Source organism: Taudactylus pleione, unplaced genomic scaffold (assembly GCF_031769625.1).
Source record: "Taudactylus pleione unplaced genomic scaffold, aTauple2 ptg000314l, whole genome shotgun sequence".
Classification (NCBI taxonomy): Eukaryota; Metazoa; Chordata; class Amphibia; order Anura; family Myobatrachidae; genus Taudactylus; species Taudactylus pleione.
The window spans coordinates 12,318,984-12,342,056 of record NW_028284715.1 but is presented as its reverse complement, the minus strand read 5'-3'; the positions used below and the strand labels follow the sequence as shown (position 1 = coordinate 12,342,056).

At 49.3% G+C, this 23,073-nt stretch overlaps 1 protein-coding gene and 1 long non-coding RNA gene across 8 annotated transcripts in view; one reads left to right on the top strand and one right to left on the bottom strand.

Moving 5' to 3' along the window:
• The window catches only part of LOC148510651 (uncharacterized), a 108,489-nt gene extending 92,776 nt beyond the window's left edge, over positions 1–15,713 (bottom strand). Inside the window, exon 1 of one of the 2 annotated variants that reach the window (XR_015869382.1) lies at positions 15,591–15,713. This is a non-coding gene — a long non-coding RNA (uncharacterized LOC148510651). Of the gene's footprint in view, positions 1–8,548; positions 8,621–15,590 lie in introns of those variants that run through there. The other variant, XR_015869383.1, reaches the window with a different exon arrangement.
• Positions 15,438–23,073, top strand: part of VPS13B (vacuolar protein sorting 13 homolog B) — a 1,086,122-nt gene continuing 1,078,486 nt past the window's right edge. For 2 of the 6 annotated variants that reach the window (XR_015869381.1, XM_088442689.1), the window contains exons 1-2: positions 15,818–15,947; positions 17,774–17,993. Coding sequence is in view for 5 of the 6 variants with exons in the window: in XM_088442689.1 (XP_088298815.1) it covers positions 17,847–17,993 (147 nt within the window). In the remaining variant the exon portion in view is untranslated. Of the gene's footprint in view, positions 15,489–15,817; positions 15,948–17,773; positions 17,994–23,073 lie in introns of those variants that run through there. The other 4 variants (XM_088442691.1, XM_088442693.1, XM_088442694.1 and 1 more) reach the window with 4 other exon arrangements.

The following is a 23,073-nucleotide window of genomic DNA, read 5'->3' as shown; positions in this document are numbered from 1 at the left end:
GCTTGCGACGAGACCCTTGTGGTAGGGTCTCTTTGCCACAAAGCCCCAGAGAGATTTCGGCTCTCACAGAGCCGAAATCTTTCCCACTGACATCACTCGTGATGTCAGTGGGGCCGCCCCCAAACGGAGACGTTCACATGGGAACGCCTCCGTTTGGGCAGCCACTCCCACGGACCGCCCACCAAAGGGGGCGTGCTGTCACTCAACATCGACAGCACGCCCCCTTTGGTACGAGACCCGGAGCGACGGTTTGCCCGTCGCTATCCGGGTATCGCGCATGCGCACGACGGAGCCGGCTCCATCTTGCGCATGCGCACTGGGCCATAGCACTCGCGAGCGGGTCTGAATCAGGCCCAGAGTGTACACACAAAGAAGCTGTTGTGATTGAGAGACGGCATCAGATATGAAAGGGATGGGCATTCCTGGGTGGTGGCCGTCTCATGGTCACGTTATGGGAGTGTTACTGGTGTGCCAGTTATAGTGGCTGCGTTTCCCAAACGCAGAGCTGCTGCCGCAGACGTTCAGATGGAGATACTGCATCTGCCACAGAGCTGGTGCAAGTGTCGAAGGTGCACTCGATGCTGTACCGATGGTGGCAGCTAAAGAATCATCGGTGGTGTTACAGTGTGCAGAGATGCTGAAAGTGGGCATTTCAGGGCTTGCTCATTCAGGCGCAGGCTACTACGCCAGGGGAAGCCATAAAATAGCATTTGCATATTATCGCAGCCGCGACTCCGGCAACAGATGAAAGAGCGGACACAGCAGCGTCCACCTTTGAATCAAGCCCATAGTTGTACATAATGCCATAAAGAATAAAAAAGTGCCATCCCTCATATGACCATTGTCAATGTCACTTTGACCTATTCTAAAATGATAGGTTATATCGTCATTCTGGACCGTAGCAGGGATCTTCCACACCCTGTGCTGGCCTCCACTGCCTCGCCCCAAAATGTGACATTATGATGCCATGAAGATGGGTCAGGGTCAGAAGCAGCAAGGTAGCTGGGCGCCGCACCCAACCTAATAATGCGCTGTCAAGTGCCTCTCCAGGTTGCAGGGTCCTGTTCCTGGTAAACCACCAGCAGAGAAGGCTGCAACTTCGGGAAGGATGGGTGGCAGCACCACTCGCCAACTCTTCACTGCGGTCCTGTAGTCGTGTGTTGAATGATTGCTCTCTCCATTCCTGTGTATGGGCCATCTGCTAGTAGTACTGTCCATGACCAACACCACTGACAAGACTAAGGCCCGTATTCAAGTGGAGCTGAGCCGTGATATTTTTTCATCTACCGTACTTTTCGCCTGTTTTTCAGGCAGAAAAGTATGGCGAGCATACCTGCGTATTCAATTTGAAAGTAGGCGAAAGCGGGACCCGATGAAACTTAAACAAGCGGAGAGTACTGTCAGTTTTGGGGAAATCAGCCTGACACCCCCCAAAAGATGCTCTGACATGGGGGTTCCCTATGGTAACCCCCGATTTGGCTTGCTGACGGTATTTGGTGTTTTTAAACGGGCTCAATAGCTGCTAAAAAGCCTTTTTGTATAAGTGGCGAAGAATAGTATTCTGGAGGTTTTTTTGCAGAACATAACTATCACAGCAAATTTGGGGTACTTGAAAATGGGGGGTCAGCATATTTAAAAGTTTCTAAAGTGAAGTTGAAAAAATCGTGAAAAATCCACCTGCCGCAAGCCCGTGCAATGTAAAAAAACTTGAGGCATACTTGGTGACCCCCCCAAAGTCAAGTTCGCTAGTTTTAATCTTTGTCCCCCCAATTTTTTTTTTCGCCCCCAAATTCAAAGTGATTTTTTTTGGGTGTCCTTAAGTGTTTTTTTTTTTAAATTTGGACACTGTTTACCTTTGGGGGACTGTCAGAAGGCTGCACGGGGATTCCCGCAACGTTGCACCCCAAAACCCCAATTCTGCACTTTCTTTCGCCTGCTATTCATAGGTGAAACTTTTCCGCCTATTACATTACATTGACTTTCCGCCTAGGCGAAAAGTCTTTCAAACTGAATATGGAGTAAAATCAAAACAGGCGAAAATGACGTCATCGGTGAACAGTTTTCGCCAAAAACACGCAAAAACGGCTTTTCGCTCCAAATTGAATACGGGTCTAAGATGGAATTACAAGCCTTGCACAAATTAATAATTATAGGGAAGGAATAGTACATATAGGATCTAATTCTGAGTCGCACGCAAAATGGCTGCAGTGGCGGGCAGACGCAGAAGCCAGACTGACTACCTTATGCTAATGAGAGATTCTCTTCAACTACTGCAGGGGTTTGTGCATGAGCAAATGCCACCACAACCACCATCACAGGTCATTTACGGGCGATTGCATTGTTGCCGCCATGAAACGCCCAACATCAAAGGAGTCAGATCCGGTCAAGTTCCGTCTGAGAATAGGATAGAGATACGCAAAAATGAGTAAAATTCGCATCTGCGTCTGTGCTGTATCAAAAAATCACCGTTCGCGCCTGCGAACAGCCATCTGCGCGACTCAAAATCAGCCACGTAGCCGGATTATTCATGAAGCCAAATTACCCAAATCTAAGTGGGAAAGGGGCCCTAACCAGTATGTTGCTTATGGCCCCGTAGGATCTTCATCCTCATTACAAATCTTAAATGGTGGTCCAACCAATCAGCTCCTGTCATTTTTCAAACACATGACATGACAGTTAGGAGCTGATTGGTTGGAACACCATTTAAGTTTAATAACGAGTGATAAGAATATCACTGGTTGATAAACCTGGCCCTGTATGTGATAACCTTCTGAGACTTCCCAAGAAAATGAACATACTCCAACCTGTGTAGCTCGAAAAAATTTCTCAAGGTTTGGGATGAAGCAGATGGAAACACAAACAAGATCAATACTAACCATGCAGCACTGAGATGCGTCACTGTACTTCTGACACGTGGCAGGAAAAGGGGCTCTAGCCGCTTTCTCATACTAACCAATATGCTAAATCCTAATAGGAGAGCTTGTTATGTGCAGCTCCAAAGGGAAACATTATTATATATATTTCCATTATGTGATGTTGAAGCTTGTCATGTCTGTCGTATGTAGGTTGGGGCTGTGTATATATGGACTGGTAGCCTTTATGAAAATATTAAACCCAATAGGTTTGAGGTCAAGGAAACATATCATACATTTTTTTTTTTCAATTAAAATTTGCAAAAATCTCAAAAAAACTTTTTACACCTTGTATTATGGGGTATTTTGTGTAGAATTTTGAGGACAAAAATGAATTTATTCCATTTTGGAATAAGGCTGTAACACAAGGAAAAAGTGAAGCGTTGTGATTACTTTCCGGATGCACTGTACCTGCAGCATCTGCACTGCATGTTGTGAATGGATGGGGACAGGACCCAGCAAGAAGGCACCATGTTATTAAGCTCCGTCCCCTCATGGTAAAAATGCCGCAATTCGAGAGTCAATCGGAAAAGGGCGGGCCAAGTGACAATTTTGATGGAATTGCATCATATTGGCTCCACCTCCAACCGATTGACCCGCGAATCGCTGCATTTTTACATGAGGTGGGCGGAGCTTAATAGAAGCCGCTGGTGGGTGTCTCAATACAAATCCAGACGGCTGCGACATTTGCATATTTTTGCACAGCCGCTGCGTATAAATTTGCAGCTGTGGTGACATTAGCGTCCATCTCTGATTCAAGCCCCATGTTACATTGTAAGGGGTGAAAAAATAAACTTTTTTGTGTGTGTGTGTGTTGCTGCATGCATCGTCAGGGCCGGATTAAGGTCTGTGGGGGCCCCTATTAAATATGGACGATATAGTAGTGCCCCCTGTAGTAATGTAGTAGCAATGCCCCCAGATGTAGTGCACGCAGTAGTAGTGGCCCCAGTAGCAATGCCCCCAGAAGAAGTGACCCCTGTAGCAGTGCCCCCAGATGTAGTGCCCCAGTAGCAATGCCCCCAGATGTAGTGCCCCCAGTAGCAATGCCTCCAGATGTAATGCCCCCAGATGTAGTGCCCACAGTAGTAGTGGCCCCAGTAGCAATGCCCCCAGATGTAGTGCCCGCAGTAGTAGTGGCCCCAGTAGCAATGCCCCGATGAAGTGACCCCTGTAGCAGTGCCCCCAGATGTAGTGCCCCAGTAGCAATGCCCCCAGATGTAGTGCCCCAGTAGCAATGCCCCCAGATGTAGTGCCCCCAGTAGCAATGCCTCCAGATGTAATGCCCCCAGATGTAGTGCCCACAGTAGTAGTGGCCCCAGTAGCAATGCCCCCAGATGTAGTGCCCCCAGTAGCAATGCCCCCAGATGTAGTGCCCGCAGTAGTAGTGGCCCCAGTAGCATTGCCCCCAGATGAAGTGACCCCTGTAGCAGTGCTCCCAGATGTAGTGCCCCAGTAGCAATGCCCCCAGATGTAGTGCCTCAGTAGCAATGCCCCCAGATGTAGTGCCTGCAGTAGTAGTGGCCCCAGTAGCAATGCCCCCAGATGTAGTGCCCCCAGTAGCAATGCCCCCAGATGTAGTGCCCGCAGTAGTAGTGGCCCCAGTAGCAATGCCCCAGATGTAGTGCCCCCAGTAGCAATGCCCCAAGATTTAGTTCTGGCAGGAGTAGTGGCCCCAACAGCAATGCCCCCAGATGTAGTGCCCGCAGTAGTAGTGGCCCCAGTAGCAATGCCCCCAGATGTAGTGCCCCAGTAGCAATGCCCCCAGATGTAGTGCCCGCAGTAGTAGTGGCCCCAGTAGCAATGCCCCCATATGAAGTGACCCCTGTAGCAGTGCCCCCAGATGTAGTGCCCCCAGTAGCAATGCCCCCAGATGTAGTGCCCGCAGTAGTAGTGACCCAAGATGTAGTGCCCCAGTAGCAATGCCCTCAGATGTAGTGCCCCCAGTAGCAATGCCCCCAGATGTAGTGCCCCAGTAGCAATGCCCCCAGATGTAGTGCCCCCAGTAGCAATGCCCCCAGATGTAGTGCCCACAGAAGTAGTGGCCCCAGTAGCAATGCCCCCAGATGTAGTGCCCGCAGTAGCAATGCCCCCAGATGAAGTGACCCCTGTAGCAGTGCCCCCAGATGTAGTGCCCCAGTAGCAATGCCCGCAGATGTAGTGCCCCCAGTAGCAATGCCCCCAGATGTAGTGCCCCAGTAGCAATGCCCCCAGATGTAGTGCCCCCAGTAGCAATGCCTCCAGATGTAATGCCCCCAGATGTAGTGCCCACAGTAGTAGTGGCCCCAGTAGCAATGCCCCCAGATGTAGTGCCCCCAGTAGCAATGCCCCCAGATGTAGTGCCCCCAGTAGCAATGCCCCCAGATGTAGTGCCCGCAGTAGTAGTGCCCCCAGTAGCAATGCCCCCTGATGTAGTGCCCGCAGAAGTAGTGCCCCCAGTAGCAATGCCTCCAGATGTAATGTCCCCAGATGTAGTGCCCACAGTAGTAGTGGCCCCAGTAGCAATGCCCCCAGATGTAGTGCCCCCAGTAGCAATGCCCCCAGATGTAGTGCCCCCAGTAGCAATGCCCCCAGATGTAGTGCCCGCAGTAGTAGTGCCCCCAGTAGCAATGCCCCCAGATGTAGTGCCCCAGTAGCAATGCCCCCAGATGTAGTGCCCCCAGTAGCAATGCCTCCAGATGTAATGCCCCCAGATGTAGTGCCCACAGTAGTAGTGGCCCCAGTAGCAATGCCCCCAGATGTAGTGCCCCCAGTAGCAATGCCCCCAGTAGCAATGCCCCCAGATGTAGTGCCCCCAGTAGCAATGCCCCCAGATGTAGTGCCCGCAGTAGTAGTGGCCCCAGTAGCAATGCCCCAGATGTAGTGCCCCCAGTAGCAATGCCCCAAGATTTAGTTCTGGCAGGAGTAGTGGCCCCAACAGCAATGCCCCCAGATGTAGTGCCCGCAGTAGTAGTGGCCCCAGTAGCAATGCCCCCAGATGTAGTGCCCTAGTAGCAATGCCCCCAGATGTAGTGCCCGCAGTAGTAGTGGCCCCAGTAGCAATGCCCCCATATGAAGTGACCCCTGTAGCAGTGCCCCCAGATGTAGTGCCCCCAGTAGCAATGCCCCCAGATGTAGTGCCCACAGTAGTAGTGACCCAAGATGTAGTGCCCCCAGTAGCAATGCCCTCAGATGTAGTGCCCCCAGTAGCAATGCCCCCAGATGTAGTGCCCCAGTAGCAATGCCCCCAGATGTAGTGCCCCCAGTAGCAATGCCTCCAGATGTAATGCCCCCAGATGTAGTGCCCACAGTAGTAGTGGCCCCAGTAGCAATGCCCCCAGATGTAGTGCCCGCAGTAGCAATGCCCCCAGATGAAGTGACCCCTGTAGCAGTGCCCCCAGATGTAGTGCCCCCAGTAGCAATGCCCGCAGATGTAGTGCCCCCAGTAGCAATGCCCCCAGATGTAGTGCCCCAGTAGCAATGCCCCCAGATGTAGTGCCCCCAGTAGCAATGCCTCCAGATGTAATGCCCCCAGATGTAGTGCCCACAGTAGTAGTGGCCCCAGTAGCAATGCCCCCAGATGTAGTGCCCGCAGTAGCAATGCCCCCAGATGAAGTGACCCCTGTAGCAGTGCCCCCAGATGTAGTGCCCCAGTAGCAATGCCCGCAGATGTAGTGCCCCCAGTAGCAATGCCCCCAGATGTAGTGCCCCAGTAGCAATGCCCCCAGATGTAGTGCCCCCAGTAGCAATGCCTCCAGATGTAATGCCCCCAGATGTAGTGCCCACAGTAGTAGTGGCCCCAGTAGCAATGCCCCCAGATGTAGTGCCCCCAGTAGCAATGCCACCAGATGTAGTGCCCCCAGTAGCAATGCCCCCAGATGTAGTGCCCGCAGTAGTAGTGCCCCCAGTAGCAATGCCCCCAGATGTAGTGCCCGCAGAAGTAGTGCCCCCAGTAGCAATGCCTCCAGATGTAATGTCCCCAGATGTAGTGCCCACAGTAGTAGTGGCCCCAGTAGCAATGCTCCCAGATGTAGTGCCCCCAGTAGCAATGCCCCCAGATGTAGTGCCCCCAGTAGCAATGCCCCCAGATGTAGTGCCCGCAGTAGTAGTGCCCCCAGTAGCAATGCCCCCAGATGTAGTGCCCCAGTAGCAATGCCCCCAGATGTAGTGCCCCCAGTAGCAATGCCTCCAGATGTAATGCCCCCAGATGTAGTGCCCACAGTAGTAGTGGCCCCAGTAGCAATGCCCCCAGATGTAGTGCCCCCAGTAGCAATGCCCCCAGATGTAGTGCCCCCAGTAGCAATGCCCCCAGATGTAGTGCCCCCAGTAGTAGTGGCCCCAGTAGCAATGCCCCCAGATGAAGTGACCCCTGTAGCAGTGCCCCCAGATGTAGTGCCCCAGTAGCAATGCCCCCAGATGTAGTGCCTGCAGTAGTAGTGGCCCCAGCAGCAATGCCCCCAGATGTAGTGCCCCCTGTAGCAATGCCCCCAGATGTAGTGCCCGCAGTAGTAGTGGCCCCAGTAGCAATGCCGCAGATGTAGTGCCCCCAGTAGCAATGCCCCAAGATTTAGTTCTGGCAGGAGTAGTGGCCCCAATAGCAATGCCCCCAGATGTAGTGCCCGCAGTAGTAGTGGCCCAAGATGTAGTGCCCCCAGTAGCAATGCCCCCAGATGTAGTGCCCCCAGTAGCAATGCCCCCAGATGTAGTGCCCCCAGTAGCAATGCCTCCAGATGTAATGCCCACAGTAGTAGTGCCCCCAGTAGCAATGCCCCCAGTAGCAATGCCCCCAGATGTAGTGCCCGCAGTAGTAGTGGCCCCAGTAGCAATGCCCCCAGATGAAGTGACCCCTGTAGCAGTGCCCCCAGATGTAGTGCCCCAGTAGCAATGCCCCCAGATGTAGTGCCCCAGTAGCAATGCCCCCAGATGTAGTGCCCCCAGTAGCAATGCCCCCAGATGTAGTGCCCGCAGTAATAGTGGCCCCAGTAGCAATGCCCCAGATGTAGTGCCCCTGTAGCAATGCCCCCAGATGTAGTGCCCGCAGTAGTAGTGGCCCCAGTAGCAATGCCCCAGATGTAGTGCCCCCAGTAGCAATGCCCCCAGATGTAGTGCCCGCAGTAGTAGTGGCCCCAGTAGCAATGCCCCCACATGTAGTTCTCGCAGTAGTAGTGGCCCCAATAGCAATGCCCCCAGATGTAGTGCCTCCAGTAGCAATGCCCCCAGATGTAGTGCCCGCAGTAGTAGTGGCCCCAGTAGCAATACCCCCAGATGTAGTGCCCCCAGATGTATTGCCCGCAGTAGTAGTGGCCCCAGTAGCAATGCCCCCATATGAAGTGACCCCTGTAGCAGTGCCCCCAGATGTAGTGCCCCCAGATGTAGTGCCCGCAGTAGTAGTGGCCCCAGATGTAGTGCCCGCAGTAGTAGTGGCCCCAGTAGCAATGCCCCCAGATGTAGTGCCCACAGTAGCAATGCCCCCAGATGTAGTGCCCCAGTAGCAATGCCCCCAGATGTAGTGCCCGCAGTTGTAGTTGCCCCAGTAGCAATGCCCCCAGATGTATTGCCCCAGTAGCAATGCCCCCAGATGTAGTTCCCCCAGTAGCAATGCCCCCAGATGTAGTCGCTTATACTGTAAAAAAAAACAAAAAAAAACCCACTATACTTACCATAGGGGCCCACTCCCACGTCCGTCCGGCTGGCCGCTCCTCAGAACTATGGGAGAGATGTCAGGATGTCTCTCCCACAGTGTACTGCAGGAGCCGGAAGCTCAGGTGTTAACTAAATCTCTTCGGCGCCTGGGTTAGGTGGGCCGGAGGAGGCGGTACTGGTTCCGTCTCCCGTTCCAGCCCACTTTAACCCCTAGTGGGTGTGGGGGTTTTGATGTGTGGGGGCCCAGGGACGACCACCCCTGTCTCCCCCCCTTTAATCCGCCCCTATGTATCGTCAATACTGGCTGCTCACAAATGTTGGTCAGCTTTATCATTACACAGCAATTTAGACAAGCCACTCCCAAATCTACACCTCTCTGCACATTATTAATCTGCCCCACCTGCAGTGCAACATGGTTTTACCAAGGTGCAAAGTTACTGGCTCTTTTTTGTTTTGCTCCCACCTCAGCCTCAGGGAGAGAAAGCGTGAAATATGGCAAGGGGTCTATATTACTCATTCACATAATATTGTTACAATATAGCTTGTATTAAACATCATAGCATGTATTTATAATTATTAGAAAACACAATGAAAATAAAATAAAGAGAAAAATAAATAAAGAATAATATTAGTGCAGTACGGAAATTGGAGTGTGCTGGATAAACACAGAATGCTTCCAACAGCTCGTGTATTTTACGGCAATGATGAATTAATAAGTCAAAGTTTTGCACTTTCAAACAATACATTGTTCATGTAATACTTATTATTATAACACAACTTGGTCTATTGCAGTGTTGGCTAACCTTGACACTCCAGCTGTTGTGGAACTATATATCCCAGCATGCCCTGCCACAGTTTTAGCATGCCCTAATAGCAAAACTGTAGCAGTGCATGCTGGGTTATGTAGTTCCATAACAGCTGGAGTGTCAAGGTTAGCCAACACTGGTCTATTGGCAAAAAGTCTTTGGCCCTCATTCAGAGCCGTACGCTCTGAGCAGAGCGCACGCTCTGAATGAGGGCCGGCCTCCATTTTCATGGAGCGTCCTCCTGGACGCTCGTATAGCTGTGGGTCACCACCCACAGGCTATACGAGCGTGCATTGTGATGGTCGCGATGGTCGAGACCATCGCGACCATCGAATTTGCGAGCCGGAGCCTGCGGTTGAGGTTTTCAACCGCAAGCTCCGGAGTGATTTTGGCTCTATCAGAGCCAAAATCACTCCCACTGACATCACTAGTGATGTCAGTGGGCCGGCTTCTGACGGCAGGCGTTCCCGTGGGAACGCCCCCGTCAGGGAGGCACGCCCCCGGCACGCCCACCAAAGGGGGCGTGCTGTCAATCAACATTGACAGCACGCCCCCTTTGATCGGACACAACGAGCGAAGGACTTTCCTTCGCTCGTCGCGTCTGGCGCATGCGCACGACGGAGCTCCCTCCATCGTGCGCATGCTCAGTCCATAACATCGACCCACTTGCGAGCGGACAGCCGCTCGCGAGTGGGTCTGAATCAGGCCCTTTGTTTCTATATTTATTCAGCCCTCTCCAATATCCGGATTATCACCGTGACACCTGTGGCGCTGTGTGGGAGAAACGCTCTTTGGTTATTAAAGCTGTGCTAACAGCTAGATAAATGTTTTCAGAACGGGAGCACCTTCACCCCAACCTGGGCTCAGGGGCTGCTGTGTATACACGGGCTTCTACATTTCTGTCATAGGTGTGGCTAAAAATTGGGCTTTCCTGCAACTCCTCTACACTGCCATTTAAAGGTGGTTAATTACATTGATTTTCTGGTTCCGCCTCATCAACCCTAGGCCACCTTATATACAAGAGCAGTGCAGCTCTTAAGACAGGAAAGTCAAAATACACTTGTAGGGGTATATTTACTAAAGGGCGATTTTGTCCGATTTAAAATCGAGGAGAATCGATCAACATTGATGTTGTGTTTCTGAGGTTAAATCACACATTTACAAATATGGAAAAAAATTATAAAATAAATGGTCTGTTAGTAAATGTGTTATTTAGCCCTAGAAACACAACATCGATGTTGACCAATTTTAAAACGATCTATAGTAAAAATAACCCTAAAGGTGCATACACAAGGGACAATTTGCTCCATGAGCGACATCTTCCCGCGTGTCCCCGGCAGGGGTGTGCTCAGAGTTGTTAACGACACTGAGCACAAACACTGAACGATGTTGCTCAACGCCGCTCACCGTCCCTCTTCGTTTTGGTGCAAAAACTGAACGATATTTTGAACGTCTGAACGATAACGATATCATTCTGTCATCCAAAAAAAAATTTGCTGCGTGTGTACGCAGCATTAGAGACAATACCTTTCAGGAGGAAACCAGAGGAAAAAAATAATTTAATTTCTAAAAATAAAATGAAAAATAAAAAAAATAACTGGCAACATGATAAATTTACCCTGAAACATAGGGCTTTTCTCTTATTATTTTTTTATACTAAATTACCAAATTAATTTGGACTGAATTAATTGATACCTCAGTAATTTTATGTTTTGTTTTTTTTAGCATTAACTACTTAATAAGCTCAGGCTCATTAAATTGCAAACGCTAAAAATGTCTCCGGCCAAGAAAAAAATGAAACAGATTTTTTTTTTTTTATCTGTGGACATGAAGATACATATAAACAAAATGATAACTGCACACTTTTCTAATACGTAGAGTTTTCCAGAATTTCAAGAGGGGAAGCACTCCGGGCCCGACCTATTGGCAGGATTTAGCTGAGTGAGCGTGGGAAGAACAATGGTTGTTAATCTGTAGCTATACAGATGAAATGTAGTACACTGGATCCTGGTGTATTAGATATTAAGTGTATTGCGCAGAAGGTGGGTGCTGATGGCGGTTAGTCCACATGTGGTACAGCTTAACTAGGTCTAAGGTTTATTTAACCAGGGGGAACAACAGGTGGCATAGAGACACAGAGATGAACAGGTACAATACTGATACTGGTGCACAATGGAGCCTTTGGGTATCGCTGGGTGTTGTTGTGCGCCAGGTGTTTGGATGGTAAATGCCCCGGTATATAGTGGCGCTATAACCCTCTATAATAGCGGTGGTGGTATAGGGTACTTGTGGTACACACTAGGCTCTATTGCGGCTCCAAGTGTGTGGAGTTTCAGACGTTGAGTCCACATACATGGAACGCTGGGGAGGAAAGATGCACCAGGGCGTGCATGAGCAGTAGGGCATGCCAGAGTTCAGGTGGGTACTAGGTGCCAGTGCGGGTACTAGGTGCCGCCAGCTCATGCTACTTTGCAAGTGATGGATGCTAGTAGTACAGTGCGCTCCTCATCCAACACCCACCCTCAAGACTGCCTCTCATCACACGACCCAACATGAGCATCGCACATTTTGATGTCTCACCTGCAATGAGAAACATGGAGGGCTATGCAAACAAACATAATTCAGCAAGAAAGAATATCAACATTCAAATATGTTCCAATCCACAATCCTGTAAAGAAACATTCAGGATATGACAAATCAAAACTGTTGTCAACATGTCGGAAACACTTTTCACTGGAGACATGAAATACACTAAAGCATCCTCCATCAGCTCCCTGACAAAGTGATGCTTTGCAGAAATGTTGATGGACTTCTCTGAAATAGAAATGTTCAAATCACACTTAGCCCCAACAGAAAGTAAGGCAACTGCAAGTATTTCTCCATCTTCTCCTTCTGCAATTGGATACACAACCCTTGATGCTTTCACGCTTCCTAGACACTTGATTTGAACTTCAGGACTTATTGTAGATTGCACTCTTGCCAATTGCAAATTGCTTTTGGATAATGAAGTATCTGAGGTACATTGCAAACAAGTCACTATACTTTGTTCGAGGTTTCCCTTTATTGCTCCTCATGGAACTCCTGTTACTCTAATTGTTATCTGCATTAGTATCTGAGGGCCTGAGTCAGAGCCGGACGCTCTGACCAGAGTGCTCGCTCTGAATCAGGGCCCTCCTACCTAAGACCATCGCGACCATCGGGCTTGCGACGAGACCCTGCGGTAGGGTCTCGCTGCCGCAAGCCCTGGAGTGATTTTGGCTCTATCAGAGCCAAAATCACTCTCACTGACATCACTAGTGATGTCAGTGGGGCCGGACCCAAACGGTAGGCGTTCCCATGGGAACGCCTCCGTCTGGCAGCCACGCCCACCAAAGGGGGCATGCTGTCACTCACCATCAACAGCACGCCCCCTTTGGTGCGAGACCCCGAGAGATGGCTACCCCGTCGCTCGCTGGGTCTCGCGCGCATGTGCACGACGGAGCTCCCTCCGTCGTGCGCATGCACATTTGGGTACCATCGACCCGCTTGCGAGCGTCCTGCGCTCGCTCGCGGGTCTGAATGAGACCCTCAGTCTCTGACACACTATCAGCTGCCAGCATATCTAGCATCACAAGTCTCTGTGTCTGTACAATACTCTGGATGACATTAGCTGAAGTAGTCTCATAAAACACAACCTTCCTTGATAGTATGAGCTTTTTGTTGTTGAGGTCCCATAGATGGTAACCTTCGCTCTGCTTACAGTGTCCTAGCATGATGCACTTGATGGATTTAGGATCAAGTTTGTGTCTTCTCTCTTTAGGTCCATGAGCACTACTCCCAAACACACGTAAATGACTGATGTTGGGTCTTTTACCAGTCCACACCTCCAATGATATCTTGCCTGTGACTTTCACTGTAGAAGATTGATTTTTGAGGTAAAAGCTGCCCAAAATCTTTTGTCAAGATCTACATCATTCAGCATAGCTCAGAGTCTTCCAAGTATAGTTCTATTCACGCTATACCCCTCTATAATAGCGGTGGTGGTATAGAGGACTTGTGGTGCACACCTAGGCTCTATTGCTGCTCTCAGAGTGTAGCGTCTCAGAAGGTGCGTCCACTTACATGGAACACTGGGGAAGAAAAACGCGTCAAACAGCGTTCGCATGCCACAGTTCAGGCCTCCTAGTAACCGCCGGCTCAACTGGACAAGTGATGGATGCAGGCGCTCCTCGACAAACAGGTCACAGATGCGAAAAAGTGACCAAATCTGCATAGTTATCAAATGCAACTCCCTCCCCATGCAAGTAACGGGAGCCAGTAATATGCAGGAGGTGTGGCTTCACGGAAACACAATTTGGAGCATGCGAGATTCTCATCGAACAAGACGCAAATTCATACACATATACAGTATATATTTATAAAATGCACTCAAAAGATATGGGCATCCTTCCCTTCCCCAAACAGAGTGGAAACATACTTTATTTTTGTAAAACCAGTGTTTAATACAATGTAATCTTGCTTTTATATCAATTTCAGCACTTTAACTTATTTTGCATTAACGGGTGTGACTTAAGATGTATTCGACCAATCAGACGCAGCCCATTGCCATCCTCATAATTTTGCAACTTGCACCAGGCTTTTAGTACCCACAAGTCAAGTCCCTCCCAACAAACCCATATGCAACTTTTTTCCTGGCCATCTTTGGTCAACACACCCTTACTGTACTTTGGCCACGTCAGCACGCCCCCTGCCAACTTCCAATCCAGCCCTCCTGTCTTAAGAAGTCGCAAGTGCATGTTGCCTGGAAATAGTTATCCATCATTATCCTTTATTTCTATGGCGCCACAAGGGTTCCGCAGCTCCTTACAAAATGCATGTGCACTAAAAAAGAACAGCCAGTTGTGGCTGAAAAAAATGAAGCAACTCACGTTTACGTTCAACTCTGAAAGAATATGCTGAAATTCCATCTCTGAGCTCAGGAGCTCATTCAGACCCGCTCGCTAGATGCATTTGCTCGCCCCCAGCGTATGCAAATCTAACGGACGCCCAGCAAGGCAGGCGATCGTATGGCATTAGCACGTCCACTATGTCTTGGCGTGCGATCACTTTTTGTATGCAGACGCCCACTAGCCACTCTTAAGACGCTCTCTTGCGCACGACATCTCCTGGAAGTGCATGAAAACATTGGTACATCGAGCACCATCAGATGTGCTCGAAGCGCTTGAAGTTGACAATAGCTTCCCGCAAGCACTATGATCACTTCAATGTGAAATACAACCAGGTGACATGTACAATGACGCTGTTAATTATGCACGCCTCTGAAACAGCGTTGAAACACTCAGGCACGCCTGCCTTCTACCTCCTCTCTCCCGTTTCTAGTGACCACCCACAAACGGCCTCTCCTGTCACTCATTCAACTGGGCTGTCTATGCTGGGCGAGCGAACGCTTCCCGATGTTTCGCAGATGGTCGCGCACACGCAATGCGATGCATGCGCAGATTGCAAATATCAGCCAGCTACGAGCGATCACATCCTAGCGAGCGGGTCTGAATCAGCTCCTCAGTATCCTACCCTCCAACATGACCCCTTCCACCAGTTACAAAACGCTCTGCTCCTGGACATCCCACCTAATGTATGATTGCAGACACCTGTGTTGAACTACTTAATTGATGAGAAGGGAGTTCAACACAGGTGGCTACAATCATAATTTAATAAGGAAGTCCAGGAGCAGAGTATTTTGTACGTAATGGAAGGGATCATGTTGGTGGGGTGTGCAGTATGCTGAAATTCCCCACAGGACTGCTGTCATAAGGAAAACATCAAATCCATGAAAGGGAAGACTATAAAATGCAAATACTGAGATGATAAATCTGCTGTGCATTTTAGTAAGTGGAATGCAGAGATCAACCTGTAAAAGTGCACAATTTCTAGCAATTATTTCTAACAATGCATGTACTAAAGCACAGGCTCTGCAACTTGGCCCTCAGAACCCCAAACAGTGCATGTTTTCCAGGTCTCCTCACAGAATCACAAGTGAAATAATCATCTCCACCTGTGAATCTTTTAAAATGTGTCAGTGAGTAATGCATTCACCTGTGCACCTGCTGGGTGACCTGGAAAACAGGAACTGTTTGGGGTCCTGAGGACAGAGTTTGCGAGCCACTGCACTAAAGTAACTAGAACTTCATATAGAATCTCCCTCTCTATCTGTGTGTGTGTGTGTGTGTATATATATATATATATATATATATTTATAAATTTACATATCTCCCACCTGGCCTCATAACACACAGTGCTCTACTCTGTAACTTCTGCTCCTCTCCCACGGACAGTGGTGAGTGATTGTGAATGACAGATAAACACAGAGGTCCTTTCTCCAACTTGGAAATAGCAGCAACCACAGACAAACACACAAGTCATGTGACCCGGAACCATGATCCGCCAGCAGCACTGTCTGTTTACATGACGTCACATCCGCCCTTCTCCACACACACCCGGAAGTAGGGCGAGAATCCCACACGTTGGGTGGCAGACAGGCAGAGTGGAGGAGGAGGAACCGGCACCCGCTGGCAGTAGGGGGTGTAAGTGTCCGTCTGACAGGTCGCTGTTGCTCACCTCGGTGGGGAGGAAGGTATGTAACCTAGGGCAGGGGCGGTGTGTGATCCCTAAACATATGGTCACCGGGGGGGGGGGGTACGTAGTAGGACAAGCTGTCACTCTGCAGCTGTGCAGGGAGAGGAGCTGTAATGCTGGGGAGCTGCAGCTTGTGCACATGTATCTCAGGGCACAGTGCTGACCATAATACTGTATTTAATGCTCATCATTGCAAATCGGAGAGTACAAACATAAGAAGCAATGCAAGTCCTTTACTCATGGGCTTTTCTATAGATCATGGTCAGACTGTAACTTTCCACAGGCAGAAATACCTCATTGGGTAGAGTTTGTATTATATTAGTAAATGTATAGTGTATGCACACACACATACATATAATTTGGACTAAAGGAATCCATCTCAGTGTAAAAGGCCGCATAAATCAAATAGTGCAGGTTAATCCATAAATAAATAGGAGATAACAGAGGAATGGGTTGTGTGACTCCTCTAGTGTCAGGCAGCCTAAAGCATGAATGACAACCTCTGTGATTTTTCTTTGTAAAGGTCCCCATACAGGGTACGATATTTTTACCTGATATGGACAGTTTTTCAACAGGTTGTACAGACCAATCGTATGAAAATAGGTGTCTTTTGTGTGTTCTGCGACCATGATGCGCGTCCCTGTCGTCCTCTAGCTGGAGCGCAGATCAGATGGTTTTGCAGAGAGATCTACGATCTTTTGAGTACAATGTGAAACACTTCTGTGCATCTTATCCTATGATCGTAACTATCAATCGGACACCGTTTGACCACATCATATGGAGAATTTCAAGGGCAATCGTACAACACATCTTACCAACTTTGAATTGCACCGTGTGCAGTAGCCGAGCATCCACGTCTATGGGCGATTCAAGAGCCGGGCTCAGCTCGGATGTCTCTCCGCCTGCGGTAGAATGGCCGTAACAGGGTGTAATGGGTCGTACACATGTAGTGTTCATTCTAGCACACTGCAACTGCCACAACCCGTGCAGTTCCTATTAACTACCTGATGTGTGTATCCTCTGGTGCTTCTAGCACACTCAGCTGATCCAACAAACCTTTGAGATACAGACTACAGTGTGCTAGAAGAACCAGAGCCGAGAGCGACACCCCAGGCAGCAAAGGGGAACTGCACGGTTTGTGATGGGTGCGGGGTGCTAGAATGAACACTACGCATGTGTTCTGTAAGTTTATGGGACTGCAGAGTTGTGCGGATGCAGAGACTTCTTGCACCAAGGGTAGAGCTGGTGCCAGTGCACACTGATGACGATGACGGCTATGAAAACAAGCGTAGGATTCATACGAGACTGCATATGGGCGAATATCCACATCGTAAACTCTGCATAAGCCCCTCCTAGTTTATCTCTGCTGTCTCTTTGCGAGTTAGATTTCACTTGTGGTTTAATTATACAGTATATAAAACTATGGTTATGTAACCAGCCTCCAGCAGATGTATTACTATGAATTGCAGCGACAATTATATTACATGATTTACTTTACTATGTGACCCATGGTGTAATTAAGACTGTTAGTCTAGTTTACGTCTGTGGGGTAATGCTTTCACCTTGTGAAACCAGATTTGGACATCTTTATGCATGAATAATATCTATATAAAGTAATTCCTTATTAACACTTGTGGGACAGTGTTGAAGCGTCAATAGTTCTGGGTGTATTTGACTAGCGGTGCTTCTTGTTTACATATTATTTTTGCATTTCTGTATAATTCTCTTCCAGAAAAATTGATTATAATTAATTAGCATTATACATATGCTGTCATTTACCAGGGCCCATCAGCTGATGTCTTCTTGTATTGTGCATCATTGCAGGCTTTGCAGCACTCCCATTTGTTTTGTTTCCTGAAGCACAGATTAAGAAGAAGAGCCCTGGCGTAATCCAACAATGTTGGAGTCTTACGTGACTCCGATTTTAATGAGCTATGTGAACCGATACATCAAGAATTTGAAGCCTTCGGACCTGCAGCTGTCCCTTTGGGGTGGAGATGTTGTACTTAGCAAACTCGAGTTAAAGCTGGATGTTCTTGAGCAGGTAAATTATTAATTGTCCCCCCACATACAGATCTTTGCTTTTTTTGTTGCATTGACTTGTTCACTTGTACACACTGTACCAACTGGTAGAAATACCACAAAGGTTAAATAAAATCAGGAACCAATATGGGATTTGTCGAGGCCTGTCTCTGCAGATGGCGCCATGGTTCCCTCTGCTTTGGGCTCTAGATATTTTATTATGAGCCATTTGTGTGGGGGAAGACAATTTTGGCCAACAGAAATTAAGTTAAGGAGAGGGGCGTGGCCACAGCCAGTTCTGCTTACAGTGTCCCGTGGAGAATGTGCGATGGCGGCGTGCACATGGCAGGGCTGTTGCTCCGCCTGCAAGCGGTGCCGGCTTCCAGACAGGCTGGGACCTGGATAAACTGCGCCTGCCCCACCTTCCTCTCAGTGCGTCTGCTCGAAAGTCCAGGAGAGCCTCTTAGAAATGTGAGTCTCCCAGATGTTCCAGAAGTATATGAAACTATGATTAAATGAATGGTTGATTTGAGCGTGGTGAAAGTCTAACTATGGCAATGTAATGTGTAATATTGGTGTGACTCTGACATCAACGGGGTTTAGCACTGTAAAGCTTCTGGTTGTACAAATAGATGTCAGTGGTCAGATTTTATATGCTAGCGTTCCATAACTTCTGAAGGTTTGTGTAATATTAATAATTATTTTTATATAGCTCTTTTTATCTAATAGAACTCAAACTGGCTGATTCAATTTTATGTGATGCTACATCATGCGTCATCACCCGATGTGCGGTGCACACATCACCTGTACATACGGTAGCTCATCTATATATTTTCTTACTCAACCTTATGGGGGTGTTAAGGGGCATGCACACTAGATGATGTGCTGACAGATATTGGGTGTACACACTGAACGAACGTCATCCTGCTACATCTCTGAACAGGCACTTTCTGATGATATTGTTGGATTGGTCTGTATGTTTGCACGACAGCAAACATTGTTAACAACCCGCTGGAGCGCGCATCGTTGGTTGTTCACTGCATACACACTAAACGATACATCGTTGAACGATATCGTTATCGTCCATTTCTACTTCAGGGTCCATAGGGGGTCCACAGGGTTGACCTTGGGGTATAGGTTGGGAACCAAATCCGGGCACCACGCAGTTAAAGCTTTTAGCTCCCAGGATGCACTTGGGTCCACTCTCCCCATAACCCCACCCCCAGCCAGAGGCACCTCAGTTTAAGTTGTGCCCGGCCGGAGTCGGGTCACCGTTTAGTGCAGTGGGGAGCTGATTAGCAGCCCCTAAGCTTTATTTTTTTCTAAAGGACAGAGTTTTTTATTTTTCCTTTGGATTCTTCAGAGCGGCAGCGTCAGACTGTCCATAGGACGTCTAAGCTGTCGCTCCGTCACCCCGCTGGCGCTGAGACGCCAGTACAGATCTGGGGATCTCAGCGGGACCCCAGAGTCTGTACTAGCCGGACTCTGCGGGCGCCCAGGACTGCTGCCGGATTCACGGGGAGCAGGTAAGGCGCGGGTCACCGCTTGCGGTGATTCGCGCATTTGAAATGCAGTCCTGTGCCTCCGGTCTCTGGGGACAGACCGGAGGCGCCGGCAGTGGCGGCGGGCCCCCCATACCCCGTGTGTCCACTAGACCACCAGGGACTTAGTGTTCGGTGCAGGGAGCCGGCGTCCCGGGGGTTAATAGCCGGCCAGGGGAGGCAGCCTTCCCTGTTACAGCGGCTCCTCCCCTCAGCTCAGCGCGCCTTTCAGTATCCATAGTCTGGCGTCGCTGAGCTGCTTCCTCCGCGGGCCACGCTTCCTCTGAGGTCTCCAGCGGCCATTTTATCTCTGTGGTGCAGCAGAAATCTCTCAGGATGGCAGTGAGTCCAGTCCCCCTGCGTACCTCACCATTAGGTCAGTGTACACAGCGCTGTAGCCTTCCCAGACACTGAATCTGGGTAAGTTGCATGCAGTGTAATAGTGCAGTATATTATATGACATGTTTATGTATATATGTGTATATCTGCATTGTATGTGACTTATGCTAGTGCTGACTGTACTTTATTCTCTCACCTGTCAGTGTATATCTATCCCTTTCCTTATCTGCCCTAATACAGCTGTACTTGGGGTGGTTCTGAGACCTCACATTTATATACTTGTTAATATTTGTGAGGTTTGTCACATACTGTTGCGTGCTGCACGTTGCCATATTTTGAGTGGAACTGTGTGTTGCATACGCTGAAAATGGGTCCCTGCAGCTAATTTTTAGTTTCAGTCAGGACCAGTATAGCGCTGCTTGATCACAAGGCTTGGTCAGATATGTCTGACCAGGAGATAGAGCGTTATACTGCACCCATTTTTACTATCCTGCAAGCCATGTGCTGCAGGTGTTAGTGCGGAGGATTTAACTCTTAAAGGGTTCTGTATGTGGCGTCATCGGGTGCCGGTCCCTTTCACGACCCCCTTGGGCTGTTTGTTTTCTCGGGATCCTCTTAATTGCGGATCGCCGGGCGGGCCCCATTGTTGTACCTCACTTGGGGTTACTTCACCATACTGCCCTTTTCATCTCAGGGTATCTCGCAGTTTCTTGCACTCTTCCCCTGTGACACAGACTACCGCTCCCTACAGGGTTTTTTTCGAGTATATGAATTCCCCCTGGTGCCACAATAGTCTGTCATGCCCCTTGCAGGGATTACCACAACAGCCACCCTGGGTGGAAGTCGTTTTTCTATGAAACGCAAATTGGCGTGGTTGACGCCCTGTGGTTACTTCCCACTTGGCTCTACCGTGAACTGGATACTGTTTTGGGCTCTTTCCCTCTTACACGGGGGGGAAGCCTATCTCAAGTATTATTATCCCTGCTTTCGGGCTGGTAGCAGGTCCATTCTGGTTAGAGTGAATGTTGACCTGCACCTGTATCATACACCCTCAGTATTACGTGCATTCTGGGTCCCTGTTGCTGACTAGCGGGTGGATCGCAGGGCGGGACTCTGGCTGTTGCCAGATATGAGGTATTACAACAGTGTTTGGTCTCCTGTCCCAAATTCCCTGAGGGTCATCATGAGCCCCTCCTGGGGTGGATGGGCGTGTTACTCGTCGGATTACAGACGTTACTACGCATCCCATTCCTGCGTGGTCGGATTCTTCTGATCCGTAGGTGGTAACTCTGCCTGAAATCAGTATACTCGCTTTCAGGGGTTGTTAACCAACCATGCTATAGCCATGGTAGGATGGGTAATACTATTGCATACTGAGCTGATGTATTTGTAATGTTTTTCCCCTCCAACACGTCTGGGGTTCAAGTGTATTTGGTCGCTCACGTAATATATGCAGTTGTCATAGGTGGACATGCCTATATTGGATACCAGCTCCAAACTTTCAGAGTTCCGGCTGCGACGGTATCCTCCGTAATACCCTATGGCTGCGCTCTGGGAATGCAGAGGTGCAGATACCATCTATAGGGTATATCTGACCTTGACAGTGGCAGTACAAATTTCCCGCCGTCAGCTATGCTCACTACGGGGCCTCAGACTATTAAGTCTTTTTGTCCTCTGGGTCAGCCTAAAGGTCTGTTTTTTCATAGACTGTCGGCCTTTACAAGGGCTGACATATCCAGTTCCGAGCAGGCCTGGACTGCCAGCCGATCCTGCTTCTGAACCAACGGATATATCGTCAGCCTGACGAGACAGGCCTACCACTGGGAGATGGCGATTTCTCAGTTTGCCCGGTACTAGTGTCTAGTTGCCGCGGCTACGTGGGTAGGAGGGTACGCCCTCTCTTTGCTCAGGCGGCCTATTTCCATGTGATGGTACGCAGGCCCTTATTCGGAACAGGGCCTTACAAATCCAGAAAGCTATACAGTTGTTGCGGTAAGCGGAGCTAATTGGGCCATCCCCACTTTCTCAGCGAGGGACTGGTTGTTCTGCTTTCTTTCTGGTGCAGTGGCTGAATGGTCCTCTTTGGCCTATTCTCTGTCTCAATTCCCCGAACCAGTTCCTAAAGCTACCTGGGTTCAGGAAGCAATCCCTATGCTCCATCATACTATGTTTGGAACCCGGGGACTTTATGGTATCACTGGATATACAGGACGCGTGCCTACGGGTACTTACAGAGACCTTACCTCAGCATGGACTGAGGTTTGCTGTATCACAGCACTTACGATTTTTCGGGCTCTGCCTGTTGGGACTGATCTCAGTCCCACAGGGGTTTACCAGCATTTGGGATTTTCTGACAGTTCTTCTGTTCAGTATATCCCAATGCTCCTGTACCTGGATGGCCTCCTGCTCTTAGCAGGATCACCGGGGTACTTTACAGCCGGGTCTGGTTGACTGTGGGTTCTTCAGGGTGCAGACGTTTAATCAAGGGGAAAAAAGTCCTCCCTGCATCCCTCTCTGGGTATTCTTCACCTAGGAGCCCTGCTGGATTCTCAAAATCTGAGAATTCTTCTGGCTTAAGACGGCATCTCCACTCTTCCATTAGGAGTACATGGATGTCTGCGCAGTCGCCATATGTCTTTACACTCTGGGATGCATGGTCCACTATTCAGTGTCTGCCTTTGGAAGGGTGGAATGGGCTCAGTTCCATTCCAGGCCTTTCCATAATTGGCTTATCTACAGATGGAACGAGTTTTTTCTGTCGGATCACTGTTCAAACGATGATGCTCTCCCCGGAGGCAAGTCGGTCCCTTTTCGGGTGACTATGGCCATCTCGTCCAGGGTATTCTTTGCTAAGGACAGTGTCTGGTTCGCATCCATTTCAGTGCAATTGGATGTCTGTCGATTCCACCCTGTCAATTAACTTGTTGGAACTTTAGCCTGTCTTGGGCTTCACTCTGGCATAGCCCTTGTTTCCAGGTGAACCTGAAAAAGTTCAGTCCGACAGGGTCAGAACAGTGGCTTCCTTTTTAGCAATACTGTTCGTTGGGTGCCAATGTCAGGTATGTCATACATTCGGGAATTGTCTGAGGGTCTCCTCCCGACCATCTCGACAGTGTTCATTTCGGGTGCTCTCCATTGGGAAGCGGGAGTCCTCAGCCGTTACGACGTGCATCCCGGGGACTAGTCTCTTCCCCAAGAGAGGTTTCATCTCCTGGTGAGCAG